General features: G+C 53.0%; 4 protein-coding genes across 4 annotated transcripts; 3 read left to right on the top strand and 1 right to left on the bottom strand.

Annotated features, from left to right (window-relative positions):
* Nucleotides 1-1,634: 1,634 nt before the first annotated feature.
* Nucleotides 1,635-2,423, top strand: N7539_007193 (uncharacterized protein; the record flags this gene model as incomplete). Its single annotated transcript, XM_056936794.1, has 1 exon — nucleotides 1,635-2,423. One exon carries the CDS (start codon nucleotides 1,635-1,637, stop codon nucleotides 2,421-2,423), a length of 789 nt encoding a protein of 262 aa, XP_056787593.1.
* Nucleotides 2,424-4,404: 1,981 nt separating this feature from the next.
* Nucleotides 4,405-6,703, top strand: N7539_007194 (DnaJ and TPR domain protein; the record flags this gene model as incomplete). Its single annotated transcript, XM_056936795.1, has 3 exons — nucleotides 4,405-5,071; nucleotides 5,189-6,347; nucleotides 6,433-6,703. The coding sequence occupies 3 exons, from the start codon at nucleotides 4,405-4,407 to the stop codon at nucleotides 6,701-6,703; spliced, it is 2,097 nt and encodes a 698-aa protein (XP_056787594.1).
* A 2,107-nt stretch (nucleotides 6,704-8,810) lies between these two features.
* On the bottom strand, nucleotides 8,811-10,961 carry N7539_007195 (uncharacterized protein; the record flags this gene model as incomplete). The annotated part of the gene is made up of 1 exon (XM_056936796.1): nucleotides 8,811-10,961. One exon carries the CDS (start codon nucleotides 10,959-10,961, stop codon nucleotides 8,811-8,813), a length of 2,151 nt encoding a protein of 716 aa, XP_056787595.1.
* A 2,823-nt stretch (nucleotides 10,962-13,784) lies between these two features.
* On the top strand, nucleotides 13,785-16,962 carry N7539_007196 (putative serine/threonine protein kinase; the record flags this gene model as incomplete). The annotated part of the gene is made up of 3 exons (XM_056936797.1): nucleotides 13,785-14,691; nucleotides 14,775-14,872; nucleotides 14,935-16,962. The coding sequence occupies 3 exons, from the start codon at nucleotides 13,785-13,787 to the stop codon at nucleotides 16,960-16,962; spliced, it is 3,033 nt and encodes a 1,010-aa protein (XP_056787596.1).
* Between the last annotated feature and the right edge of the window lie 184 nt (nucleotides 16,963-17,146).

The raw sequence follows: 17,146 nt of genomic DNA on the forward strand, positions 1-17,146 counted from the left end.
AAGACCAAGATTCGACCATGATCCGACCATGTGCGGGATGCATGTACATTGTAACACAGCGGTGCACTCCGTTGCGCTTGACACCTTTATACAGGACTGGCCGTCTTGAAGGGATAAGGTTGCCGAAGCGTGTCAGGTCAGGATCAGGTGATTAAACATTGTCGTATGCTTTAATATTCCGGATTCCTCGTGCTATAGGGTACTTTTCGTTACCCTTCACATCTTGTGCGGACTTGTAGCGGCGGTTGCTTAACATCGAGTGCGTTCCCTGCTCAAAGACATCACCTGGTAGCGCGGGGCCTGACGGGATAGAAGCGGGACGCTTCCAACCTGTCGGCTGAGTGCTTGGTTTAGGTATGCTTCGTTACTTATGCGGCAAAGCTCTCCGTCTCATCGAAGGGTCCAGTCAGTTTTTCACAGACCCCGTTACCTGCCGTCTTATCAAAACGTCAAAATCCTCTTATGACGACAGAGTTCTCTTCTCTGATCAGATTTGACAGGAATGTGGACATCTTCCGCGCTCCACCCTGCAGCTTACCTGCATTCTTGGAAGCCATCGAACCCCCGGACCGAAGCTTACGGTCGAGAGATGCTTGGCCCCCGTAAGCTTACCAAAAATAGACAATCGTCCCTGGGTCTCCATCTCTCACGGCAACATGGACCGATACGGCCCATTTTTCGTGTGGCAACCTCAGTGTCGAGTCCGGATGGATTCTCAGGTAATGACAGAGGCCTGTCATTGAGGAATTTACCGACTATCGATTCTTGGATATCAAGTCAGACCACGGCAATTTTCGCATTCACAATGCCATGGAGAATTCTGAAGTGGATGACCTTTTCCGACTGCAACTCGAGACGAGATGGATGCTTACCGTGTCGTAAATACAAATCTCACGTCCTGTATCAACCAGGCAGATCAATTCAGAGAAAAAAATCCCCGAGCCATTCCCCACCATACGCCCGAAAGAAGCAACACCTCGAGCGCCATGTGTCGCAAGACCCGGAATAGTATGATGGACTCGGGCTCAGATCCCCTTTGATCTCTCCTTGGTTTCACCACAACTTGGATTTGTTTCGCAGTGTTGGGTCTTTGGTCAAGCACTAATATGCCTATTGACTCGAGTGCAATCGGATTCTTTTCTTTCGATCTAGTCAGGGCGCAGGCCAAATTCGACCGGGATCCTTTCTGGCCCCATTGAAATCTCATGCTGCGATCTCAAGAGACTTGGAAGAAGACCAGATTCGCCAACGTGGAGATAGAGAGAGAACGGGGCACCTTGTAGACCTATAAGACGAGCATGTGTCCGCACAGCCTCTTGAACGCCTAACCTGTGGTCCCTCCCTGAAGTTAGGTTTACCGGTGCCACCTCATGATCACAAGGCCATTTTGAGCTTGATTTTCATTTCCAGTAACGAGATTTCTCTAATAAGTTATCCTGATAGGTACTTTCAAATTCTCAACATTGGCCTCATGATGGAAGAATTCATGCTAAAGGAACAAATTCCGGCTCAGAATCACCAATCTCCATGGGTGCCCCAGGGTGCATTGTCGTACACGAAATCCTCGTCCAGGAAGCATCACTTTACTGATCAGGTACACCGTCGAATCTGACGAGCTGCAGTCCACATCAGTCATGCCTCCCGGTGCACTACCGGGCTCTCTCATTCACAACACCGAGCGAAGTAGGAGCCGCCAGCGCCTGGAACGAGGTCCAGCTATTCCTTCCATCGATCTCTCCACGCTGGAGGGTCCTCCTTTCGAAGATCCGAGATCCAGTCACTCCATGCATACTCCAGGCATCAGCCGCTTGAATCAATCGGCACATGCAAGGCAGTCTGTCAACCTTCACACCCTTTATAACAAGCCGTTACCCCCAAGACCCGCATCGGCAGATCCAGCAACCCCGAGGCGGGGGCTGTCCCCGGTGCGCGTCAACGTCAATTTTCGCAGACGTGATCACGAGGCTGGATCCTCGCAGTCGCAGCACAGCACCCAGTTAGGTCGTGCACCTGTCCGTCAACGTCAACAGGGCTCTGGTCCTTCTGGTCCTGGTCCTTCTGGCCCTGTATTGCGTGAGATGACCGCGTCAGGTCCAGGCGGATCCACTCATCGCACATCACCACCTTCGATGGACACACATCTTCAAGTTGTTGGACCACGGGGAGCAACGCGAACTCACAGTACGCCGCTCCCTTGGCAGGAACATGGGCAGCTTTGGATGCCCCAGCAACCGGCATTGGTGAGAGACTCGTCCGCGCGGCTGACTCGCCCGCCGCAACTTGAGATATACACTGTCAGCGACTCGGAGGAGGAACGTTCTGTCCGAGATTATGATCTAGTCTCCCCGCCCCCGCCGTATGAGAGTCACGACTTTGATTGTGATCGTTGGGACCAGTCTCGGTTTGGCCCGCGGCTGCGATAGAATGCGGGAAGCGAGTCGTAGAAGTATGAGCGGCCATCACCCGTCTCTGTGATTACAATATGTCTACATTTCTCGGAGCATGTATCTGGAGGAGTTCGATGACGAAATCTGTGGGGAGGAAGACATTGATCTCGTGGAGGGTTTCGTCGCCTTTTTGTTCTCTCCAACAGCTCGACCAAGTCGGACTCGCAACGGTGCATTCGAAAATCGAGCAAAACATGCCTAGCAGGAAAGTGGTCACTCGGCATGTATCCCCGTTCCGAGTCAAGCTCACCCTGATTCAGACGTTGCCATCTATGTAGACATGAGGGACTTAAACTGTTGTCACATCGATTGGCTTGCGGAAGATGCTTGCGGAAGATCGATTGATGTCTTGTGTCATATTGAAAAATCGGTTACTTTAAGGCGTCGGCGTCTCTGACTGGAACAATCCTGGAGGCTAGGTACCCTGTCAATACTCGAATCTACCTGTAATCGCGTCCCCGGCGAGCAAGACTGTGAGGCTTGAATGAGGACGGGCAATTCGTGGACTTTCGCATCGCAGACGTGCAGTCCGCCTGCCGTAGAAAGAGGTAACCATCACGGGCACAGGGTGGCGACAGCGCCATCGGAGACTTGTGTTTCGCCCACTGTCAAGACTTGATGCGTGCGATGCATCGATAACGTGAATCCTTGGCATCCCGGGACTCTTTTGGCCTCTGACTCGCATGCTATACAGTGTACACACTGCGCAGGGTATACGGTACTAAGTGGATGAGCCCCGGTGTCCGTGTGTCGTTCTCCAAGCTGCCGGATCCACCTCTCCACATCCCAGTCACCACTCACTCTCCTCTTGGACCTGTCGGATCTCCCAGATTCTGGTTGTTCTGTGTGTGGCCACTGGCCACACACACCGAAACCTCTCTGCGTCTCCGATTCACTCCTCTCGACTCGATCTTTGAAACAGAATCGAATCACGCGCAGAATGAGTGAAATAGGGCCCCGCGTGACAGGCGAAGAAACCCTGGTGTTTCTCGTGAGCCAGACATGCAAGAGCTGGAAGGTCTGCGAAATCGGCCACCCAGCCATTGCATTTTGATGGGTCAACGTATCTGACAACATTGGATGTGACATCGGCGCGCTAACAACAAGGTATCAGGTAGCCTATCTCCAGCCTCTTCATTTCTTCAGCGTCCATTCAAGCGACCTCTCTACCTTCTGTCTCCACCACCTGGCCCCAGGGACTTGGCCAGAGTGCAGACTGAACATGGCGTGGACACACGACCCATTGGACTTGCAGACAGGCTGTCCTTATGCTGCTTGATCGAATGGTCCCAAAGTACCCAAAGGGGAAGGGAATAGCCATGTTGTGCTTTGGCTCTTTCGATCGTCTTCATCTTCCTCCCCCGCCCCCGAGAAGAAGAGATGAATTGTCTATCTTTCCTTTCCTGTATTGATGGATATACTGACTAGTGGCACCTCCTTTTTACGGACGAATTGTCGTCATCCAGCTTGTCGGCACCATGGACTCGGACTAGATCAGTAATAAATGCCACCCCTGGCGGCTAGGAGTAGAACTATATGACCGATAAGTAATACTCGAGGAACTGACATGAACTTGACCGAACCACCGAAAACCAGGAAGGACGTATTAGTATGATTTTTTTTTCTGCGCTTTCCCTTTTCCCCCTCCAAAAACCCATTTCAGGTTCTCCCCCCTCCCATCATTCCATTCTCCTCATTTGCATTATCTTCTTCACTTCGCCTTCCCCTCCAGCTTTCAATCGAATTGGTTCCAGTACTGCGCATGTCGCTTCCATCATCACGTCAGACTTGACATCCAACTTTTACCCGCACTGCCGGAACTCCGTTTTGAGGCGAGTCCTCCAGATTCAAACCGTGGTTGAGCTCATCCCGATTCCCGCGTTTCTACCGCCTTCGTCGTCCTTCGATCCCCCTCCAGAGCGAAAAAAAAAAAAATAGGTCCACGGAAGTTCCACTCATGGTCCAACTCGCCCACATCTTCAAGAAAGACAAGGACAAACATCGGGAGAAAGAGAAACCTGAACCCTCGCAGTCTTTTCCTCCCTTTTCCCCCACCACCTCTTCCTCCACCGCGACCGCGACCGCGACCACGACCACGACCACGACCACGACCACGACCTCAACCCCAACCCGTTCACTCTCGACCGCCGACGACCGCATCGAGTCTCCCCTCTCCCCGCGACCATCTTTCTCCAAACCACCCACCAAATCCAAGTCGCACTCCAAGTCGCCTTCCAAATCTCCGTCCAAGTCCCCCAGCAAGAATCGCTTTTCGCACAGCCGCTCATCCTCGTCGGCCTCCGTCCACACTAGCTCCCCCTTCAAATTCTCCCGGTCTTCGAAAGACCAGGATCTCCATCCGCTGAACCTTCCCCCCGACGAGCTCCGCCGTCGACTCTCCGCCATGGCCGCCTCCCAAGATAACCAGCGAAGCTCCATGGACATTGATCCCCAAGAGCCCCAACCACAACAGAATGGAGCCAACGGGACCGAAGACCGTAGCCCGACACCTCCGCCGCACACATCGTCTGGGTCCACCGATGAGGCCGATTCTTACAAGTTGGCGGGTAACAAGTTCTTCAAGGATGGCAACTACCGGCGCGCCATTGAAGAGTACAACAAGGGTATGTACCGCCTCACATGAGTCCTATCTGTCGGTTTTCGGAGCAAGCTGTATGTTTTACGTGTGCTTCATGTGGACTGCGAGGGTTAACAATCAACTCGTCTCGTGCCGTGTATAGCGATCGAAATCAATCCCAAGTCATCCGCCTACTTGTCTAACCGCGCTGCTGCCTACATGTCTGCGAAGGAGTACGTGAGTGCCTTGGCAGACATCGAGCAAGCTCATGAGCTTGATCCCTCCAACACCAAGATCATGCACCGCATGGCCAAGATCTTGACCAACTTGGGTCGACCCACAGAGGCTTTGAACGTTCTGTCTCAAGTCCCCGACGCGACCGCGACTGATCGAGCCCCCGCCGAGAAGATGCAACGATTTGTGAAGCAGGCCGAAGAGACGCTGGCCGAGGATCGGGGTGGTTCCATGGCCATCTTCTGTCTGGACCAGGCCCGTCAAGGTCTCGGCCAAGGTGTGAAGGAGCCACGCAAGTGGACCCTGCTGAGTGCTGAGGCGCAGCTCAAGATGAACAACAGCAACTCCTTGGGCAAGGCGCAAGATCTTGCCATCAATCTGCTGCGTGAAAACAGCCAAGATCCCGACGCGCTGATGATCCGTGCCCGCGCCTTCTACGCCTCTGGTGAGACTGACCAAGCATTGAAGCTCCTGAAGATGTGTCTCGGGCTGGACCCAGACATGAAGCAGGCTATCAAACTCCTCCGCATTGTGCAGAAGCTCAGCCGCACCAAAGAAGAAGGCAACAATGCCTTCAAGGCCAAGGACTACCGCCGTGCTATTGATCTTTGGGGTCAAGCTCTTGAGGTCGATCCTACCAACAAGGATATGAACGCCAAGATTTTGCAAAACCGAGCTCAAGCCTACATCAACCTCAAGGAGTACGACTCGGCTATCGAGGACTGCACTGAGGCCCTGCGTCTCGACCCCGGCTATGTCAAAGCTATGAAGATGCGTGCCAAGGCCTATGGCGGTGCTGAACGATGGGAGGATGCCGTTCGCGAATACAAGAGCGTTGCGGAGAGCAACCCGGGAGAGAAGGGTATCCAAGAAGAGATCCGCCGGGCTGAGTTTGAGCTTAAGAAGAGCCAACGCAAGGACTACTACAAGATCCTGGGTGTCGGCAAGGATGCATCAGACAATGAGATCAAGAAGGCTTATCGCAAGATGGCCATCCAATATCACCCCGACAAGAACCCGGATAAGGAGCACGGCGATGAGAAGTTCAAGGAGATCGGCGAGGCTTACGAAACTTTGAGCGATCCTCAGTACGTCTTTGGCCCTCACTATTCATTTCCCAACTTTCCACCTGGAATGGCTTGTGCTGACGTGATAATTTTTCCCCCAATTTAGGAAGCGTGCTGCGTACGATAACGGCGACGATCTCATCGACCCAGCTGACATGTTCGGCGGTGGTGGCTTCGGCGGCATGGGTGGCATGGGTGGTATGGGCGGCATGGGTGGAATGGGCGGAATGAACGGCAGCCACATCAACATCGACCCGAACATTCTGTTCAACATGATGAATGGCGGCGGTGGTGGCTTCTCCTCTGCTGGCGGCAACCCATTCGGAGGCCAAGCTCGCGGGGGTGCGGGTGGATTCCCTGGCGGGTTCCCGTTCTAGAAGAGTCGAGTCGCTTCGAGTCGCTTCGTGACTCTTCGTTTCACCTCACTGCGCCTGTCATTTCGCTTCACTTCGGCGATGCGATGTCAGAAGCCATGTGTTGAATTGCATGGCGTGACTTTTCATTGGCTTGGCCTGAAAGCACCGGTGCGATTAACCCTGCAGGTTAACCTCCCCATGTCCGCTTCCGAGGCATTCACAGAACGAGTGCCTTAAATTGGTCTCAGCTTCTGGGCCTCATGCCTGATGCCCCCAAGACAGCCTGTTGTCATTCAGTGGTGTCACTGTGGTGACACATCTTCATTCTCAAAAGGCGTGTGTTTTTTTTTGTTTTCTTTATTTCTTTTTCGTTGCGGCTACGTCGCGGCTGCATGTGCTACCCACGCCGCCCCCCGCGACTATTATAGTCTGGATTCTGCGCATACCATTACGGAGAATATGATGATTCCCATACGATTGATAGACCTTTATTCATGTTTTCCTATGACACTCTCCCAGTCTACACTGATTTCCCTTTCTTTTCTTTGTGTCCTTTTGTGGCATCTGGAATTTCACAAATTCTTTCTTGGTTCCGATTTGTTCCATCGCATGAAGTTCTTGTTGATTTTACGAGGCATAATCTGTGCTTTCGTCACGACATCCTACATATATGGCGAATTACTACGATAAATGCCGGTGAAGGTATGAAAACATTTGGTTGTTTACAAGACAGCCTGCATTCATATATACATATACCTCTGCAATCCAAGTGAAACCAACCTTCCCTCGTACTGTGATTCTCGAGTTACTCACAGCCTAAGCTCTTGAAGCGTCGTCGTTTTTCAACAGACGTGGCGCGAAATTTCAATCGAGGGATTGGTCTGCTGCTCTTACCTGATGGATGATACGAGCTTTGCTTCAAGTACTGACTACTATCTGATGGATCACCCTTACCATGGTATTTGGAATGGACATGGTGGAATTGTAGGAATTCAAGGAATATGCTTGACCCCATGGACTTGGTTATCGAGATTCTCCTGTAACTCAGACCGATTCACCTAACAGGTAGTAAATGGACGTAGACGTAGATGTAAGATGCACAGGCCTGCAGCATTCGGAATCCACAAGGGATAAGGTAAAGCCATACGTAGGTCTGTCTAGTGAAGTTTTACCATGCAGTGAAAGAAAAAAACCCCCCTCGTTCCACATCTCAGGTGGCTATTCTCAGAGACAAGAGAATTTGAGTTCCTGGTAGCTACCCGATATACAGAACTCCGCTTCGCTGCTTTGAAATTGTTCCTCCTTCGAACATAGAACCTAAGTATGGTTGAATGCTGATATAACAGAGACCGAGAGGATATTCCTCCATGTACCCTTCGTGCTGAGCAGGGACTAAGGGAGTACAGCTGATACTGTGATCAACCTTGTCGATGAGATGGACCATGGAGTCTTTGCCGGACTGACCTGATTACCTTCGTCTTCTGGCACTATGAGTGGCAGATACAAGTACGGGTTGGGGTGGATTCAGGATTGTATGTACTTGTCTTGATATTAAACTCATACTGTCAGAGAAAGGAAGATACAGCTTGGCAACGCATTACCAGGTGAACAGTTCAAAAAACAATCATCGAGAGGGGGGGAATCTTCATAATATATACGAATCAAGAGAGGGGATGGGGGCAACATCAACGCTGTGGAAGGGATAAATATACTAATAGTGAGGGATTGAAGGATGATGGAAATCACAAGCATCATATGGACATAACAAACTCCGGCGCTGATGACCGAGGAGATGAAGCATCAGGGTGTGTGAAGGGGGAAACACAGTAGAGGTGCAGATGAGGTGAGACTTCGTGGAATGTGAAAGTTGATTTGAGCTGAGTTTTGCGGGGGATAGCAGTGAGAAATTGGGACGCTTCTGAACGCTGTCGCATCATGTTTGCAATTTCAGCGTCCAATGGATCCTTTCGGCTTGCAATGCAGACTTCACGACCAGGTATTAGATAAGATCTCCAAACAGATCACATCCCCTGGAGCAAGGTCAAGCCAATTCGTTATGTGGAATATTTCCTTGGCAGAACAATGGATACGACGGTGGTGTTCTCGCGCAGCCTGGACATCTGATCACTCAAGTGAAGCCCAGATTGTTTAGTATGGTCTTGCAATCTGAAGCCGCCATGGCAGTAGCTCCCAAAGCTCGAACAAGTGCACCGCCACGCAGGCGTTCGAGACCAATAGCAACTTTCCATGCCTCGGTGTCTTGGAGGACAAAGACGTATCTCTTGCCTTCTTGGTCACGTAGGCTAGCGCGCAGAACGTGGAGACCGCGAGAGACAGCCCCTGCAGCGGGGGCCGCTAGGCGACAGGTGTTCTTGCAGACTTTGAGTAGGTTGGTAATGAAAGCATCGGATTCTTCGCTCGTGGGTACGGAGTGGGTTGAGCGGCGGAAATAGAAAGGATTGGTAGATGCCGGCTGCTTGGGACTTGAAGAAGTTGCCATTTGAGGGCACCACACCTCAGTCAATTTCAGAGTCCATGCCTTGACATCCCATTCTCGCTGTCCGACCCCCCGAAGGTCATCATCCACAAAAAGACCTTCGGTGGTGATTCGCAATACGAGTCCATCGGTGACCATCCCCTGGCCGGAAACCAGCTGCGCAACTGGTGTTTTCATGAACGCATTGGTGAATTGATAAACACCAAGAATGACGATCTTGTCGGGGTCTTTTGTGGAGTATGAGACCCGGTGTGATGGAGGAGGTGTAGTCCGTGCTGTAGATTGCGACGGTGCATAAGAAGACTCGGAATAAGCGGATGACCCAGAGGCTTGTCCGTATGGTCGCCGTGGGCGATCATACGGCCGAAACGAATAGGCGTCGTCGTCCAACGTTGTCTTGGCTATTGGGAACGGTGGTTTCTTCGGCGACGGTGTCCGGGGTGCGGTTTGTGCACTTTTGGTGCTTCCGGCTTTGGACGCGGTTGGTGTCTCCTTCTGGCTTTCTTGGGCTTTCTTCTCGGCGTATCTTTTTGCTGCTGCTTCTTTGAGCGCAGCAAACTTGGCCATGGCTTCCTTTTGTGCGGCAGCCTTCTCTGCGGCAGCCTTCTCGGCCGCTTCTTTCGCAGCTTTCTCCTTGGCCTCTGCCTCAAGTTTTGCAGCTTCGGCTTCACGGCGTGCCTTTTCAGCTTTGGCTTCAGCCTCGAGGCGCTCAGCTTCGGCCTTGGCCTCCGCGGCTGCTTTTGCTGCTTTGGCGCGGGCCTCAGACAATTCTCTTGCTGCACGCAAACGTGCCTCCTTTGCCTCTTTTTCTGCCTTTTCGCGCATCTCCTTGGCTTCTTTTTCGGCTTTCTCGCGCGCCAATTTGGCTTCCATCTCGGCCTTCTCGCGTGCTTCTCTCTCCGCCTTCTCTCGAGCGGCGGCCATTTCGCGCTCGAGCTGTTCGCGTCGCTCTCTCAACTCCTTTTCCATTGCCTCTCGTTCTCGTTTCCTCTCTTTCTCCTTTGCTTCAGCCTCTCGTTTGCGTTTGAACTCCTCCATCTTGCGACGGAGTTCCTCCTTGCGCCTGGTTTCTTCTCGCGCCTTCTCCCACTCATCTCCGTTCGGGCCATGATTCGATGGCTCGGGCTTGGGAGGAGGAGGAGGCGGTGGTGGTGCTGTGTCCGCCTCTGGTGCGCCGCCGGCACGTTGGTTGCCAGCATACTGTTGACCATGATTTGATCCACCACCGTAGTTTCCACCATGTTGCCTTTGTTGATGATTTGAGCCGGTGCTTCCACCGCGCTCGTGGTTCTGATGGCCGTTGCCATGCCCGGGGCCCGATGAACGACCTTGAGAGCTCTGGCCGCTGGAGCCTCCAAAGGAACCGAAACCACCGAAACCGCCGCCGGGCGGTCTCTTCCCGTCAGGACCCTCAGAGCTTCCCTTGAAGTATCCTGACTGTGACATTCCAAAGGCCCAGCCAGCGACCGCGATCACGAGTGCAACCACCACCACGCCTTTGTTGCTCTGACTGGACACTGTCGCGACCCACCACGTCTTCAGTGTTGGTGCCACCATTGACCAAACATATACCACTGCGAGGGTGCTGGCCACGCCCGCAAGGAAGCTGTTTCGATTGCATTGTAAGGACGGGAGATAGACGAAACCAGCACCCGCAGAGTGCGGCGGCACGATGAAGATGTCGTAGTTTCCCGGTGGTAGATCGGAAGCTTTGCGGTATTCCCCCTCCGTGGTATGAGGATTCTCGCCATGAGGCGGCGGTGGGGGCGGCGGTCCATCCATTCTTATCTATTTTTGCTCGCTGCTCTGTCTTGCTTTCAGCTATTGTGGTGATGCGACCGGTTCAATTGCCGGCTTGACTGATTGCAAGTATGATCTGTGCTGTTTATGTCCACAAAGCCTCTATATTTACACTCTGAAAAACACGAGCGCCGTGCCAATCCTGCGCTCCTTGGTCTGTATGCGATTCGATCAAAAGAGATAGGAAGCGTCAAGGGAGGGTTGTGGTCTTGCGCCGAGAAGAGTAGATCGGCGGGGACCCTCTAAGTCGATCGGATGAACGTGCGAGCGCGCGTCGGTGAATAGAAGAACATGATCGAGACTGAAGATGGTTGTTGCACTGAGGCACCAGGCCACGCAGTGCTCGAGAATTCAGGTGGACGTTCAGCTGAGACTGCGCCGTCTGCAATCAATCAGCTCTTCGTGAAATCAAGCGATCAAGCGGCAATGAAGTGCTCCACCGATTGCGACGAGGTAGTGGAGGAAGAAGAGTTGAGAAGTGGTTGTTCTGGGGTCAAGTGGGTTGCTGAGGAGAGGACGGGAGCCGCTAAGGACTGGGCGGCAGATTCATGCAGTGTAGACGTGGCCATCACATCGACATGCCGTATACAAAGAGCTTAAACGAAACCAAGAAGCTGACCATCGTGATGCGGGCAGGATAGTCATTCAAGAGGGATTGCTGCAATGAGGGGCTACGACGTCCGAGTCGCAAGATGTACGCCGGACTCGATGGATTTAATTTATTTTTGGATGGTTGTGGCACACACTGTACCAAGTCTCGAGAGGAATGTATCGGGCCCTAGTAGTACCACTCACTGGTCGATGCTCAACGTCGAACCACATTCCTCGGGGTGGGGGAATCGCACTGCTCAGTTTAAGAGTTGTACAGTGCTTCCTCTCCGCCAAATATCATGTCTGTATCTCTAGCCATTTCTTTTCCACAGCAAATACCGGGCTTCTGTCGGTGGGCATGATGGATTGCTCAGATGTACCACTGAAGAGCGCACAAGAGTTTCTTGCAGATCTCTGTCCGGTATTTGTTGTGGTTTTGCCATTTCGGGGAAGGCGCGAATTTTACTTTCAGAAAGCCGGCTGGCAGCCTCACAGCCTCACCAATTCTACATTGAAAGCCTCAGGCAGCACATTCATTTGCTACATAGTATGACACTAGTGAGTCTAGTGACCAAACCGAGTACGTCGCGGACCACTGTCTGGCTATCTGATTTCATTGCGCTTGGACAAGCCCTTTCGACAGAGATAATCCGGAAATCTGGGATCGGCATTGAACAAGTGTGCATCTTTCCCTCGTGGCATAGTCGTTCCAATATCACTGCGCCTCAGTCCCGCAAAAAAAGCATCCGAAAAGATGAGACTACGCGCGGAGATATATTCAAGCCTTTATGCAGGCTATATTTCGACACGAGTCGGCAATTGCTGTGGATGGTAGAAGTATACCAACCACAGCCCATGGATATTGCGACTGCGAGATTGCGGTCAAGCGGTTGGGGCGGTAGTGGGTCCCATCGTCATATCATAGTCGTGGCAGAGAGTAGTGAGCAGTGAGCCACTGAGCACTCAGTACTAAGTAGTGACTGAGTACTCACTGTACTCAGTAGTCGTCGGACTAATGCTCAATACTAATTGTTTGGTGAGGAGTGTTGGATTAGCGATGAATCGCAATGATTTCCGAGGCTCGAGTGTCCGGGTGAAAGCACAGTAAGGTTGGCGCTGCGAGTTCTGCTACTGTCGTGCAGGCACATGGCTGTTATCGGGCGTACGGGACAGGTCAAACTAGATCGTGTCAGTCATCTCAGTCCCTTGACGGTTGCCCCGGTCAGAGTGTCGGAGATCAAGCCACTGAGAGGTACACTCGATGCGGTCCTATGACCAGAGCCTGCAAGTGATGCTACGACTGAGACGCCGTATGGAAGCTGGAGTATTCGAAGGCAACTAACTACTTTGCTAGATTGGACTTGTAGTGAGTCTAGTGACAGTTAAGGTTCGTACCTCATGTTGCTATAGAGTCATAGGATCATCACTGATCACTTCTCTGATCATCAATACGAACTACAAGCCTTCATCTGATCAAGCGGGAAGTTAGAATCAAGTCAAGTCCTTCATCGAGTCAGCATGCCGAGTCTCACCAGGTGTCGGAGTGAGTGATTGCAAGCCGTATGCCCATCTAACCAAGACAACGGTCAGATTTCGATGTGGTGACTGGTTGCCATGCATTCGTGCTTGAGCGCAGGTCCCGTAAACAGAACATGTAACTATACACAGTCTGTGTTATAGTCCACACGACGTGGACGTGCCTCTATCAGTGGGTTTACGAAAACAGAAAAGGTGTTGCGCCCCCAGAAGACGTACACCCTTCAACGAGGGGAACGTGACCCACCACCCATGATTGGATCATCGGACGGTCTTGTCCATCGTGATTGCTTCCCCATCGCTCATTCTGCCCCGTGCGAACAACATTCGGACTCGCTGGTTGTATCTTCAACAAGAGCGAGTCGGCGGACAGTGTCAATTCCTGTCTGCGCCTTGTCCCGTGCGGTCGTCAGGAACCGGCCCCTGAGCTGATCGTCAACAGGGCCTCCTCCGCTCTCCCTGAATCCCCTCCCCACCCATTTCCCCCCATCCACTGATTCCACTCGGCCCCAATCCCAGGCACCGATTTCAAGGTCGTCCGCCAAGTCTCCTGTGCCGCATCGATAGCCTGCCCAACCTGACGTTCCACCTCTCCTCTTTCCGAGCTCCCTCGTCTCCGTCCCTTCCACCCTCACCCATCCTCCGTCCGCCTCGGCCAGGGCACTGTGCTGATCCGTCATGGCTGCCTATCAATCCCCTCCGCCCGTCCAGCAGGGCCACGCTGCAGTACCGCGTCAGTTCCCCGCGTTCAACCCGGTCGCCGCGACGAACGCCCCCGCGGGCACATTCCTGCCTGGCACCAAGGTGCAGGTCGGCGGTCATCGTGTGGTGGTCGAGAAATATCTATCCGAGGGAGGCTTCGCCCATGTCTATGTCGTGCGGCTGCCCAAGCCGGTCAATGGCACCGATAACGCCGTCTTGAAACGAGTGGCCGTCCCCGACAAAGCCGCGCTGGCCAGCATGCGCACCGAGGTGGAGACCATGAAAAAGCTCAAGGGTCACAAACACATTGTCCGATACATTGACTCCCATGCCTCCCAATTACAGGGCGGTGGATACGAAGTTTTCTTGCTCATGGAGTACTGCGCGGGCGGCGGTCTGATTGATTTCATGAACACACGGCTCCAGAACCGATTGACCGAGCCCGAGATCGTCAAGATCTTTTCTGACGTCGCAGAGGGAGTCGCTTGCATGCATTACCTCAAGCCACCTTTGCTCCACCGGGATCTGAAGGTGGAAAATGTCCTTATCTCGCGTGCCTCGGGCTCGACGATCTACAAATTATGCGACTTTGGATCTGCAGCGGCTCCTCGGCCCGCGGCGACCTCGGCGGCTGAAGGTCGGTTGATTGAGGATGATGTACAACGCCACACGACAATTCAGTACCGGAGTCCGGAAATGATAGATGTCTATCGAAAGCAGCCAATCGACGAGAAGAGCGATATTTGGGCACTGGGGGTCTTCTTGTACAAGTTGTGCTACTATACAACCCCTTTCGAGGAAGTTGGGCAGATGGCCATTCTCAACGCGAGCTACAAATTCCCTGCCTATCCTCAATTTTCAGACCGATTAAAGATGTTGATTGGTGAGGCTCTCCGCTGTTCGAGTCTCGGCATCCCTCCTCATTATAGGATCCGATTTGTCCGACTAACGTGCATTTCCGGATAGCAACGATGCTCATGGAGAATCCTCAAAAACGTCCCAACATATATGAAGTGGTGAAGGAGATTTGCGATATGCAAGCGAAAAAGGTCCCCATTCGCGATGTGAGTCCTCCGGTCATCCACCCTCGTGATCTGCCGCTTGCTAAGACAGATAATGTCACTAGATCTACTCGCACCGAACCGCCTCTGAAGCACCTCGTAATCCTGAATTGCCATCACCTCCAGTAGAAGCACCCGCCGTCGGCGCGACTTTCTCGCCTCCGATTCAAGAGACCCAGATCATCCCAGAAATTGCGCCCATGCGGAGAGGCCGACCTGGAAAATCTCAGCCTTCAGCCCGCAGCTCGGCCAAACCGAGTCCGTCTCCTCTTCGTGATGGGTCGAAACATTCGTTGCATGATCCCTTCGCGGCTCTAGATGGCAATGCGAGGCAACATGCGGATGAGCTGTCAAATCGGTTCCCAACGTTGGATCAATTCGACATTCTCCACGAGAAGGGGGATACGTTTGCATTTGAGCCTAGTTCGAAGGAGTCCAAATCCGGAGACGAAGATCTCTCGCAAAGATTGACCAATGCGCTGGCCGATGACGCTTTCGGGCAACGCTCGTCTCCGGAGCGACAGCCTCCTCCTACAAATCGCAGATCGCAGGTATCCCCGGTGCGATCAGGAACGCCCCAGGAGACAGTCACTCGGCAACAAGCGCCGCTGTATCAGCCCAAGCCCCAGCGACCACAGATGGTCTCTACGGGCACGATGACATCTCCGTCGCAAACACCTCGTCTGTCAGAGTCGAGCCCTACCAGCCGGCCAATCTACCGCTTCCCGGCTGCTGATAGCGAGCGCCGTCCATCTAGCCAAGTTCGAGCTGCTGATGACCACCAGATCAATGGACCCAAAGCTCCATCGCCCCCTTCAGCCAGTGTGAGACCAGAGCCCAGTCATCGTTTATCATCTGACCGATTGTCCAATCAAAGTCACTCGGCTCGGCCGTCCCTCGAAGGAATTCGACGGCCATCAGGCCTGGAAGTCACCGAACCTGTCAGCCGATCCAAGTCTGCAATCTCAAAAGTGCGACCAGTCTCAGTTCAAGCTTCAATGCGCTACGACTACTCACGTGAGCCGGAGACTTCGCGCTCATCTTTGGATCTGTCGCAGATACAATACGAGGGCGGAGCACCATTACGTTCAGTGCGAACCGAGCTCGATCGGGAGCCCGAACGAGCCAACATCACCTCAGACATGGATTATCTTCGGGCAAAGGAGGAGGAAGAGAGTCTCCGAAAGCGAGAGAAGCGGAGTAGTAGTGGCGCTAAACATGCCAAGCGAGGTAGCTTGCAATCTTTGTCACTCTCCGGAAGCAAGACACTCTTTGCTGGCCGTTTCGGGGAAGCCTTCCGTCGCTTTGAAAGCACGAATGGCGAGAAAACCTCCTCACCTACGGCCGAAGACTATTCACAGCAGCAAAAGGGTCTTGGGAGTGACGTGTCTCCGCTTGATTCACCTCCTAATGAACGAGCTGCCTTTGATACAGGTGATCTTCTCGACGATCTGGACCGTGAAGATATATCTCCGGAAATGCGACGTGAGTTGGAACGTCGGCGACTTTCGCAGGAAGAGAAGCGTGTGGCCAATGCCGCAGCAGAGTACCGGCGGCGCGTTGCTGAGGGCGGCGACGGAGGTGGCCAGCCTCGCTCTCGGGCCATCATGAATCGAATGCAAAACTTCCTCGGCGAGTCTAACAAGCCACAAGTGGCGCCGAAGACCGCGACCGGGTATGGCAAGTATACCGATTCCGATGCTTTGCAGGCGAAGCCAGTTGATCAGAACGGATCGATCACATCCTCAGGACAGGCCCCCATATCTCGTGCCCCTGGTCCAATTTACGGTGCTCGCGAAGGAGCTCCTGGCCCTGCCACACGATCGTCTCCCGCCACTCTCACCAGACCATCAGAAACATCAAGTCCCAAGCCTGCATCGCGTCCAGCAGCTCCGCCGAAGCCAAAAAGCCTGCGTATGGGAGGACAAGACACTTCCCGGCCTGGCACAGGCCATGCTGCAGCCTCTCCTGCAAGCCCAGGAGAGGATTGGGAGGAGAATTTCAGTCGACGGTTCCCAAGCTTGTCAGGACTGGAGATGGAGACTGAAATTACGGTCCCGCACTATTCCAAGCTCCGAACCCGGGAGGTTTAGCCGGAAAGCGTGTTTCACTATCGTCTGGATGAACAGGTTGTCTTTCCAGTGTTGCGATAAATTAGCGTGATTTGTCTTCTTCGAGTCTTTAGTGCCTTTCACTGGTTGAGTCTTCTGTTTCAAACAAGATCATTTTCGTTGTAGAATGTATGATGTCCTGTGGACAAACATGGAGATAGCAAAG

Source organism: Penicillium diatomitis (genome assembly GCF_028827545.1).
Source record: "Penicillium diatomitis strain IBT 30728 chromosome Unknown utg000010l_segment0_segment0, whole genome shotgun sequence".
NCBI classification, from domain to species: Eukaryota; Fungi; Ascomycota; class Eurotiomycetes; order Eurotiales; family Aspergillaceae; genus Penicillium; species Penicillium diatomitis.